At 41.5% G+C, this 12,508-nt stretch overlaps 2 protein-coding genes across 2 annotated transcripts in view; one reads left to right on the plus strand and one right to left on the minus strand.

The window, feature by feature from the left end:
- PPP2CA (protein phosphatase 2 catalytic subunit alpha) overlaps positions 1-12,508 on the plus strand; it is a 354,454-nt gene that overhangs the window by 139,379 nt on the left and 202,567 nt on the right. The window lies entirely within an intron of this gene.
- Positions 1-12,508, minus strand: part of UBE2B (ubiquitin conjugating enzyme E2 B) — a 262,616-nt gene that overhangs the window by 5,756 nt on the left and 244,352 nt on the right. The window contains exons 3-5 of the mRNA XM_050792894.1: positions 11,095-11,175; positions 8,511-8,536; positions 4,540-4,629 (exon numbers count right to left, since the gene is read on the minus strand). Coding sequence (XP_050648851.1) covers positions 4,540-4,629; positions 8,511-8,536; positions 11,095-11,175 — 197 coding nt within the window. The remainder of the gene's footprint in view (positions 1-4,539; positions 4,630-8,510; positions 8,537-11,094; positions 11,176-12,508) is intronic.

Genomic DNA, 12,508 nt, shown 5'->3' on the forward strand with positions numbered 1-12,508 from the left:
ATGAATCACAAATACTATTATGTCACAACATAGATGAGCCTTGAAAACTTCATGCTGGGTGACAGAAGTTAGTCACAAAGGACCACATGTTGTAAGATTCCATTTATATGAAATGTCCAGAATAGTCAAATCTAGAGGGAAAACAGATTAGGGGTATCCTAGGACTGAAGCAGGGAGGATTAGGACAAACACAGTTGACTGCTAAGATAATAGTTATGGGGCTTTTGTTGTTTTTAAAGTGGTCATGGTAATGCTTGTGACTATGCTAAAAACCATTTGAGCTGTACAATTTAAGTGGGTGAACAGCTTGGTGTGTAAATTATATTTCAATAAATGTTTTTTAAAAAGTAAACCAAAAAGTTAAATTATAAAAAAGGACTCGTAACAGAAAAAAAGGGAAACCATGCTATAAATATGAAGAGATGTGAAAACCAAATACACTGTGTTTTCTTAAAAATTTGCTTAAGTTGATAATCCTACATTTATACCCCTTACTCATTCTACCATCTTTCCCACCTTGATTTAAAGACCCTCTTACCATAACTGGTTTGGTTTGACTCAATAACAAGTCTAAGCAAGATAAAGCTACAGTGGAATAAATGGTAAATGACTTGGGAACTTCCCCAAAAAGAGAAACAGAAAATAAAATTAAACCTGTCTTAGACCAAAAAAAAAAGCAAAAAAGGCAACTAGAAGGAAAAAGCAACTTCATAGCAATGAAGCGCCAAAAGTAGTATCTATTACTGAAAAGTCATCTTGATTCCAGACACAAACAAAACACATCCGTCCTCTGGGTAGGGAGCTCTATAATGTATTCTGCAGTACTAGAGACATGACCAAGAGGACCTCTGAAAATGTTCTTCTTGAAAGTGAGTTGGCTGATGGGGAACACCACATTTAAATGAGCAAAGGCTGTAAAACTGAAGAGGAGCTTCAAGAATTTGGAGAAGTCTTTCACGTGGTAATTAATAATCCAGAAATATAAACGTAATAGATGTAAACAGCAAGATGTCAAGGAAGACCAAATGTATTACAAAGTAATTAGCCATCATTTAATGAAGAGTAGTAACAAACTACTCTACCAAGTGAAAATGAAAACAATTCCACTGAAGGAAAAAAATGGAAAATGATATTAAAGCTTTAAAAACACACAAGCCTCTGACCCAGTAATCCCCACATTTAAAAAACTTAGTCTATTTGTTATGCAGCAATTAAAAAAACAAACAAAAAACTTAGTCAAAAAATAATTAGTATCTGGAAAGATTTACTTTCAGGCCAGGCACAGCAGCTCACACCTGTGATCCCAACACTTGGGAGGCCAAGGCAGGCGGATCACCTGAGGTCAGGAGTTCAAGATCAGCCTGACCAACATGGTGAAACCCCATCTCTACTAAAAATATAAAAATTAGCTGGGTATGAAGCCACTTGGGAGGCTGAGGCAGAAGAATCACTTGAACCTGGGAAGCAGAGGTTGCAGTGAGCTGAGATCCTGCCACTGCACTCCAGCCTGGCCAACAGGGCAAGACTCTGTCTCAAAAAAAAAAAAAAAAAAAAAAAAAAAAAAATTAGCTGGGTATGGTGGCACACGTCTGCAGTCCCAGCTACTCAGGAGGCTGAGGCTAAAGATCGCTTGAACCCAGGAGGTAATGGTTGCAGTGAGTCAAGGTCACACCACTGTACTCCAGCCTGTGTGACAGAGCGAGTCTTTTTCTCAAAAAAAAAAAAAAAAAAATTTTAAGATTTATTTTTAAGAATGTTCAAAGTGCTATTTAAAATTATGAACAATTAAAAACTATCGGCTGGGCGCAGTGGCTCAAGCCTATAATCCCAGCACTTTGGGAGGCCGAGACGGGCGGATCACGAGGTCAGGAGATCCAGACCATCCTGGCTAACATGGTGAAACCCCGTCTCTACTAAAAAAATACAAAAAACTAGCCGGGCAAGGTTGCGGGCGCCTGTAGTCCCAGCTACTCGGGAGGCTGAGGCAGGAGAATAGCGTAAACCCAGGAGGCAGACTTGCAGTGAGCCGAGATCCGGCCACTGCACTCCAGCCTGGGCGACAGAGCAAGACTCTGTCTCAAAAAAAAAAAAAAAAAAAGAAAACTATCAACAATTGGACACTGGTTAAAAATACAATAAATCTATGTAACAGAACATTTTGCCATTAAAAATGATGTATCAGAATACTTATTTTTTTGAGATGAAGTCTTGCTCTGTTGCCAGGCTGGAGTGCAGTGGTATGATCTCAGCTCACTGAAACCTCTGCTTCCCTGGTTCAAGCAATTCTCCTGCCTCAGCCTCCCGAGTAGCTGGGACTACAGGCACGCGCCACCATGCCCAGCTAATTTTTGTATTTTTGGTAGAGATGAGGTTTCACCATGTTGGCCAGGATGGTCTTGATCGCTTGACCCCATGATCCGCCCGCCTTTCCCTCCCAAAGTGCTGGGATTACAGGCGTGAGCCACTGTGCTTGGCCCAGAATATTTAATAAGGGAAAATGTTCACAGTATATTAAAACAAACAAACCACCACCTCATTTTATACATAAATGATCCCAATTTTCTTTTCTTTTTTTTTTTTTTGAGACAGGGTCTTGCTTTGTCACCCAGGGTGGAGTGCAGTGGTGCAATCATGGCACACTACAGCCTCAACCTCCCAGGCTCCAGCAATTCTCCCACCTCAGCCTCCCTAGTAGCTCGGAAGACAGGTATGCACCACTGTGCCCAGTTAATTTTTGTATTTTTTGTAGAGACAGGGTTTCATCATGTTGCCTAAGCTGGTCTCGAACTCCTGTGCTCAAGCAATCCACCTGCCTCAGCCTTCCAAAGTGCTGGAATTAATAGGCATGAACCACTGTGCATGGTCACTGACTCCAATTTTGTATATGCAAAATTGTACTTTTGAGATAGGATCTTGCTCTGTTGCCCAGGCTAGAGTGCAGTAGGACAGTCATGGCTCACTTGCAGCCTTGACCTCCTGGGCTCAAGTAATCCTCTCACTTCAGCCTCCATAAGTAGCTGACGCTATAGGTGTGCGCCACCGTGCCCTGCTACTTTTTAAATTTTTTATAGGGATAGGACCTCACTATGTTGCCTAGGCTGGTCTCTAACTCCTGGGCTCAAGCAACCTTCCCACCTTGGCCTTCCAAAGTGCTGGGATTATAGGTATGAACCACTGTGCCTGGCCAAAATTGTATTTTTGGAAAGCTTAATTTCAGCCAACACATTTTTCTTGTTATTTTTCACAATTCCACAAATAGATAGATAATACTTTTATCTATTTAGTTTAGTAGAGACAGGATCTTGCTATGTTACCTAGGCTGGCCTCAAGCCACCCTCCTGCCTTAGCCTTCGGAGTAGCTGGGACTACAGGTGTGCACCACTGTGCCTGGCTTAACACATTACCTTTGTGTTTTTGGAGACAGAGTCTTGCTTTGTCACCCAGGCTGAAGTGCAGTGTTGTGATCTCGACTCACTACAACCTCCGCCTCCCAGGTTCGAGCGATTTTCCTGTCTCAGCCTCCTGAGTAGCTGAGATTACAGGTGCCCACCATCATGCCTGGCTAATTTTTGTATTTTTAGTAGTGATGGGGCTTCACCATGTTGGCCAGGCTGGTCTCAAACTCCTGACCTCAGGTGAGCCGCCCAACTTGGCCTCCCAAAGTGCTGAGATTACAGGTATGAGCTACCATGCCCGACCACATATTACTTTTAATTCAGGGGTTATTAAAACAACTTGACCTCAAATTTGGAAGCTTCATAAGATTCTAGCTACAGAAACATAGCTAAAGGCTGGAAAAGGTGGCCCATTCCTGTAATCACAGTGCTTTGGGAGGTCAAAGTGGGAGGACTGCTTGAGGCTAGGGGTTCAAGGACCAGCCTGGGTAACACGCAGAGACTTTGTGTCTACAAAGAAGAAAAAGAAAACAAAAAAAATTAGCTGGGCATGGTGGTCCACGCCTGTCATCCTAGCTACTTAGGAGTCTGAGGCAGGAGAATTACTTGAACCCAGGAGTTTGAGGTAACAGTGAACTGTGATTGCACCACTGCACTCCAGAAGGGGTGACAGAGTATAACCTTGTCTCTGAAGAAACAAGAAACAAACCAAAAATCCACAACAAACCCAGCACTTTGGGAGGCCAAGGTGGGCGGATCACGAGGTCAGGAGATCGAGACCATCCTGGCTAACACGGTGAAACCCTGTCTCTATTAAAAATACAAAAAATAAGCCAAGCGTGGTGGCAGGCGCCTGTAGTCCCAGCTACTCGGAAGGCTGAGGCAGGAGAATGGCGTGAACCTGGGAAGCGGAGCTTGCAGTGAGCCGAGATTGCGCCACTGCACTCCAGCCTGGGTGACAGAGCCAGACTCCGTCTCAAAAAAAAAAAAAACAAAATCCGCAACAAAATACATGGCTAACATGGACATGGAAGCAACACCTGCAAGTGAGCCCTAACAGTGAAATGTAAGGTGAAAGAGCTAAAAGGAGGGAAACAACTCTTTTCCCCACTATCATCTGCCAAATCTATAAAATGCTACTTACCATTTGGATGAAACATTTTGGATAAAAACCTAACAGTTGGTGGTTTATTTGGATATTCTTCAGAAAATTCTATTACTAGTTTAAAAGTACCTAGAGAGAAAATAAAATAATTACAGTAAAGACAAGCATGACTTTTTAATCTCTTCATCAATTCTCAACTGCACACTGGTTTTTGTACAACCACATAAAAGTTAGTATGTCAACTTTGGTTCGGCACACAAAACATACTAAATATACTCTATTTATGTTAGAATGATAGCACGCAGCATTGGCAAGCAGTTGGGGAACAAGCACATTCATGTTGCTATTGGTGGGAGTGTTAACTGTCATATTTTTGGAAGGCAACTAGGCCCTAGCTACCAAGATTTAAAATGCATATTTGAAGAACTACAAATAGTTTATTACTGCTTAGAATGAGGGGTGGTCAAAGGATTTTGAGAGGGGCTGACTACTACATGGCAAAGGACGCTCCCAGGAGGTGGAGGTTGCAGTAAGCCCAGATCATGCCGCTATGCTCTGGCATGGGCGACAAAGCAAGACTCTATCTCAAAAAAAAAAAAAAAAAAAGTTTAACTCAGAAAATCTTCATTAAAAATAACTGTAGCCGGGTGCGGTGGCTCATGCCTGTAATCCCAGCACTTTGGGTGGCTAAGCGGTGGGCGGATCACCTGAGGTCAGGAGTTGGAGACTAGCCTGGCCAACATGGTGAAACCCCGTCTCTACTAAAAGTACAAAAATGAGCTAGGTGTGGGGGTGCCTGTAATCTCAGCTACTCAGGAGACTGAGGCAAGAGAATCGCGTGAACCTGGGAGGCAGAGGTTGCAGTGAGCAGAGATTGCACCACTGCACTCCAGTCCGGGTGACATGAGCAAGGCAAGACTGTCTCCAAAAAAAAAAAAAAAAAAAAAAAAGGGCCGGGCGCGGTGGCTCACGCCTGTAATCCCAGCACTTTGGGAGGCCGAGGCGGGCGGATCACAAGGTCAGGAGATCGAGACCACGGTGAAACCCCGTCTCTACTAAAAATACAAAAAATTAGCCGGGCGCGGTTGTGGGCGCCTGTAGTCCCAGCTACTCGGGAGGCTGAGGCAGGAGAATGGTGTGAACCCGGGAGGCGGAGCTTGCAGTGAGCCGAGATCGCGCCACTGCACTCCAGCCTGGGCGACAGAGCGAGACTCCGTCTCAAAAAAAAAAAAAAAAAAAAAAAAGGTAGGTTAAACTGCAAACCCATTACACATAATATAAATTAAAATTATATTTCTCCCCAAGTTGGTGGTAAGCATTGTTTTACATATTTGCAACTGTCTCTTTAATGATTGGTTTAAAAGAAGACTGCTGGATTCGCTTATCTGCTTCTGCACTCAATCTATCCGCCTTCCAGGTTCAAGCATTTCTCCTGCCTCAGCCTCTGGAGTAGCTGGGATTACAGGCACACGCCATCCCGCCTGGTTCATTTTTGTATTTTTAGTAGAGACGAGGTTTCACCATGTTGGCCAGGCTGGTCTTGAACTCCTGACCTCAGGTGATCCGCCCACCTTGGCCTCCCAAAGCGCTGGGATTACAGGCATGAGCCACCGCGCCCGGCAAAAAAAGTAGTATTTTAATAGCTTTTTCAGGTAACTGTAGCTATTCTGTTTTGATATTATACCAAAGAACAAATGGTAGTTCTTTTAAAGGTTTGCTGCAATATAGAATCTGAAATTATTAGTCAACTTTTTGTACTCAGTTACATTAAAATCTGTTCATTTCATATACGTTTTACCCATTCATGGTTTTGTATTATTACTCCTGGGACATCTGCAAAATATTGGGTGACTCAACTTTACCGATCTTCCAAATGTTGCCATATTCCATTATATACTATCAAAAAAATCACAACAGGTAACACTACCCACTAACATGAAAAAGTAAGTATCAGGAAGCTGTCATTTTATCAACAGCAACAAATATCTTCAGTCGTTATCCTTAACCTAACAACCCACTTAGATCTCCCCCCACTTTTTATTTTTATTTTTTTTGAGATGGAGTCTTGCTCTGTTGTCCAGGCTGGGGTGCAATGGTGCGATCTCGGCGCACTGCAACCTCTGTCTCCCAGGTTCAAGCAATTCTCCTGCCTCAGTCTCCCGAGTAGCTGGGATTACAGGTGCCTGCCACCACACCAAGCTTATTACATCACTTCTGAGAATATGTCTGCCATATATTCAAACCTGAATAACCATAGCTTGTCTGTATTTTCAAGTAAAAATGTTCCATGAAAAAAGTAGTTCAAATTGCAACTTCAACAACTGCAGAAGTGCTTTTCTTCCAGACAACTATCATACTATGATATGCAGAAGTGCTTTGTTCATACATCTTACTTCCTATCATACAGAATATTAAAAAGACAGATACTTGGCTGGGCATGGCTCATGCCTGTAATCCCAGCACTTTGGGTGACCAAGGCGGGCAGATCACCTGACGTCAGTAGTTTAAGGCCCCAGCCTGGCCAACATGGTGAAACCCTGTCTCTACTAAAAATACAAAAATCAGCCGGGCATGGTAGCGCATGTCTGTAATCCCAGCTACTTGGAAGGCTGAGGCACGAGAATCACTTGAACCTGGGAGGCGGAGGTTTCAGAGAGCCAAGACTGCACCACTGCACTCCAGCCTGGGTGAGAGGGCGAGACAAAAAAAAAAAAAAAAAAAGATACTCAAGGGTCCAGAGCTTCCTAATACTAATAAAAATGTCTTTAAGAAATTAAGAAAAATTGGTAATTTAAGACAGGGTCTCACTCTGTCGCCCAGGCTGGAGCACAGTGGCTCCATCAGGGCTCACTGCAGCCTTGACCTCTCGGGCTCCAGTGATCCTCCCAAGTAGCTAGGACTAAAGGCATGTACCACCATGCCTGGCTAATTTTTTGTAAAGATGGGCTCCCCCAGGCTGGTCTCAAACTCCTGGGCTCAAGTGATCCATGATCCACCTGCCTAAGCCTACCAAAGCGCTGGCTATACAGGTATGAGCAACTGCCCTGGCCAACTGGCATCTTTTGTACCTCTTTCAACTCCTTACCCCCACCTACAGATAATCACTGATAACAGTTTGATATATAACCCTTTAACATAGACACACATGCATGTATGTATTTACTAAAAATGTGATGCTACAACAAACATTATCCTGCAGTTTTTTTTGTCCTCTTAAGACAGTATGTCCAAATCTGCCTTATTCTTTAACAGGTACATATTCCAGAATCCAGATACATCATAATTTGCTTAACCATTTCTCCTACTGGACATTGAGATTACGTCCTTACAAACAGAGAATTATCAATATTCTCGGATATTTTTGATGGATTAATTCTGAAGTCATTTTGTTAATAACAAAGCTGTTTAATAATTTCTTAAAATCCAATACTATAATTAGGAAAACTCTAAGTACCTGGTTAAAATCAATTTGATAAGCTCAATTATAAATACGTTATTAGAACTCGTTTCCCATTTTCCTCGCCCCGATGAAAATACGCAACTTGAGATGCCAAAGATTATGCAAAATGGTAACTACTTATGGGTGTTAAATGCTGGTAGTACTTGAAACTACTGGCAGCTATGTATGTTTATGAAAAAGTTCAGCTCAACACCCTGTCAAATATCAAAGATAACAAAGTAAAAAAGCATGATTTACTCTTCTGGTGTTCACCTCAGAGATATCTTTATTAAGGCCACCTAAATTTAAACTATTCTCAACATAAACATTGCCATCTTGGCTTACAGTTCTACACAAAAATATTAAAGTAACCTTTAATACCGGTTACGAATGGAGGTGACCAAGCTGCTGTGGGAAAAAGTCCCTTATAAAGTATAAATTTTCCATAGCTTTACTTTTAACTTGGCCTATTAACCATAGAAAATGGCTTCAAGTAGATATGTTGGTGTTACAATTTTCTACCAAAAAGTAACCTCATAACACTATAGAAAACATAATGAGTATGACTTACCATCTTCAAAAGGTGTCCCTTCTGGTCTGAAAACAAGAAGATTTCTGATTAAAAGAAGTTTCTCATTCTGCTTTTTCTTGATTTTCAAGAATGGGAAAGGATAAATTTACTCCAACAGAAAAAGAGGGACTCATTCTGATGATTTGTGGAGTTTTAAGATAGAGTTTAATAACACTTTAGCCCTGAATTTTCATAGACCCAGGCATAAAGTATAACTTTCATTCTAAGCTTTCTTTTTAGGGTGGTTTTACAAAACCAAACAAAAAAACTTGCCCATAATTTTAGCACAAAAAAACTTTTTTTTTTTTTTTTGAGACGGAGTCTCGCTCTGTCGCCCAGGCTGGAGTGCAGTGGCCGGATCTCAGCTCACTGCAAGCTCCGCCTCCCGGGTTTACGCCATTCTCCTGCCTCAGCCTCCCGAGTAGCTGGGACTACAGGCGCCCGCCACCTCGCCCGGCTAGTTTTTTGTACTTTTTTAGTAGAGACGGGGTTTCACCGGGTTAGCCAGGATGGTCTCGATCTCCTGACCTCGTGATCCGCCCGTCTCAGCCTCCCAAAGTGCTGGGATTACAGGCTTGAGCCACCGTGCCCGGCCTAAAAACTTTCATTAATGCTGACCAGTCATTTTGTACATATGTATATTCTTTTTTTTTTTTTTTTTTTTTTTGAGATGGAAATTTGCTCTTGTCCCCCAGGCTGGAGTGCAATGGCACATTCTCGGCTCACTGCAACCTCCTTCTCCTAGGTTCAAGCAATTCTCCTGCCTCAACCTCCCGAGTAGGTGGGATTACAGACGCCCAGCTAATTTTTGTATTTTTAGTAGAGATGGGGTTTCACCATCTTGGCCAGGCTGGTTTTGAACTCCTGACCTCAGGTGATCCACCCGTCGCAGCCTCCCAAAGTGCTGGGATTACAGGCATGAGCCACTGCACCTGGCCCATATGTATATTCTTAAGAGGGAAAGTCATCTTTTCATTTTACAGCAATAAGAAGTAAAGCAATACTCTAGTTATGATGCTAAACCCAAGTGTCCTGCTTTCCAATGGAGCCACAACTTTTGTTCAAATAGGCTAAGCATAGTTGATGTCACCAAAGAGCCAGATTTGTTTGCTCAGATCCTTGCCCCCACATCCCAATTTCATCTTTCCTAAGCAGCAGCATAAAGCTTAATTATTACTTGCAAGGCATATTCAGGATCTCAAAGCAGCAGGATAATATCCTGAAGGTGCCATGTATTCAACTCAGATTCAGAAGTACTTTATGAGGATGAACTTCACTCATTTTCCACTAGTCTTTAAATGTAGACTCTTGGAGCTGATTCTGTAGTGTCAGAATTCTGTTTATCAACATATTCCTTTTACTTTTTAATGCAAAACTCTAGTATCAAAGGAATGAAAGAAAAAAATAGATCAAGTCTAGAAAAAACAAAAAAAAGCATAAGGAAATTTTAAATTAAAAAGCATATATGCGGCCGGGCGCGGTGGCTCAAGCCTGTAATCCCAGCACTTTGGGAGGCCGAGATGGGTGGATCATGAGGTCAGGAGATCGAGACCATCCTGGTGAACACAGTGAAACCCCGTCTCTACTAAAACTACAAAAAAACTAGCCGGGCGAGGTGGCGGGCGCCTGTAGTCCCAGCTACTCGGGAGGCTGAGGCAGGAGAATGGCGTGAACCCGGGAGGCGGAGCTTGCAGTGAGCTGAGATCCGGCCACTGCACTCCAGCCTGGGCGACGAGCGAGACTCCGTCTCAAAAAAAAAAAATAAATAAAATAAAAAATAAAAAGCATATATGCAATATATATAGTAGGTAAAATTTACAGCTGCTTCTCAAATGGCTGCATTCTGTTATTTTACACTGGGCTGTGAATCATTTTCACTTAAATTCTTGCAGCAGTGGAAGTTCTTAATATTTTTGGTTCCAAACCTTTTAACAGCTCCAACAGAATGAGAGCATTTGCATGATATGTTTTATACAAAGTAACTTATTGTTTCTCCTTTATTATTCCATTCCATTTAGTTTTGAGTAGTATCTTAAAAGTAAAACCCCAAGTGATTATAAAACCATATGTAATAACATCAAAGAGCAAATAAACTTTGTACAACTGCTGAAACTTTTTCCTTTTTTTTTTTTTTTTTTTGGATAGCTGGCTGCCCAGGCTGGAGTGCAGTGGCACACTGCAGCCTCAAACTTCTGGGCTCAAGTGATCCTCCTGCCTCGGCCTTCCAAGTAGCTGGGCACCACCATGCCCAGTTAGTTTTATACTTTTTGTAGAGACAAGCTCTCTATGTTGCCCAGACTGGGCCAAAACTCTTTTTTTGGTGGAGAGGGGACAGAGTCTCACTGTCTCACTATATCGCCCAGGCTGGTGATGAACTCCTGGGCTCCAGCGATCCTCCCAGGCGTTGAGCTACTGTGCTGGGCCAAAACTCTAATTGAAAAAAATTTTTTTCTAATTTATCTTGCAGTTTTAGTCCTTAAGATCTCTCATTCTACCTCAGTTTCTTTTCCTAGACAGTTGTTATATGTTCACTTTTCTTAAAGATTCAGCACACACCTATTATTTGTTAAACCTTTCAACTCACCCAAATATAACTGCATTCCACTGCATGATGTTGTTTTCAGATGGTGCGCCACTGACACCCACAGGTGGGTCCTCTTGTAACCTAGAAATCCAGCGTTGTAATTGAAAAAGTTGAACATTAAGGCCACTAAGGAGGCCACATAAACACCTACAGACACTACACCATCTATTTTGAGACACAGACTAACTCCATTTCCTTGTTATTGTGAACTAAAATGAACCATATGACTTAGATATATTAACCAGGTATATGTACTTATTAAATACCTCTCCAAATTACCTAAAATCCGAAGGGCTTGAGAATCATCCCTCTTTCAATATTATCAAGAGTATCTCTTCAAGAATTGATGTATATAGACTGTCCTCTTATACCAAAAAAAGTTTAAAACCTCAAAAGCAAGTAATATTTTTACAGAACCATTGATTTTGCTGCTCTAAACATGCAAAGACTGTGTATCCTAACCACGGCTACTTCTGCAAAATGGCTACAAGAAAAAAAAAAAAAAGCAAACCTCAGTGTAAACACGAAATGACTGAAAACACATTAAATTTAACTAGGAAACTAGTATTAGGCAGCAGATTTACTCTATCCCTTTTGCTTCAAACAGCAATGGCTTTAAAAAGTAATCAGTAGGTTTTCCGCCAGTCCCTATTTTAAAGGCTCTGCACTAACATCAAATCTACCTCTCAAATCAGGAGACTCAATACAAGGCTTTCCCACATTCGTCATAGTCAAATTCTTGTAACCTATAGATCTCTGGAAAACTACAAAAGGTGCCATGTATTCAACTCAGAATTAAGCAGAGCATTACAGTAAGGAGCCAGGGCGACAATGACATGAACTAGTTTACTATCTGAATTTTAGTCATGAGTGCTAATCAGATACACTGATTTCAAGCTTTAGAAAAATGACTTTTGCACCAAAAAGGGCATCTCCTTTCAGAGACTGTAACCTCAATTAAAAATGCTACATTATACACACTCACAAATACATATGGAGTTGTTTTCATGGGGCATCATAATTTGCAACTAGTCCACATAAAAAAAAAGGTTTCTAGTCAATCTCAAGCAAATTAGGCCACCACAAACAGAAGCCTTAGAAGAACTGCACTGCTTGACGCCTACCTTTAAATGGCTAAGAGAAGCTACGAATGAATTAAATAAGTTGGCCAAATCCAAATGCCTCACATAGGCTTTATAATAGCTGAGAGGTGACTTCCTGAGCGACAAATCTATGTTTTTATGCTATTTTGTTCAATTAGGGTAGGTGTCCCCAGAAAAAATTTTAAGAAAAATGTGCAGAATATCAAAATGTTTTCTCACTTATTTTGTTTTTTCTACGTTATTTTGTTTTTTCTACGTCTCTAAGTATCCAATAAAAGGTAAACTAACGGAATAATCATTTTCTTCCTCAC

This window comes from Macaca thibetana, chromosome 6, assembly GCF_024542745.1.
Source record: "Macaca thibetana thibetana isolate TM-01 chromosome 6, ASM2454274v1, whole genome shotgun sequence".
In the NCBI taxonomy this organism is placed as follows: domain Eukaryota; kingdom Metazoa; phylum Chordata; class Mammalia; order Primates; family Cercopithecidae; genus Macaca; species Macaca thibetana.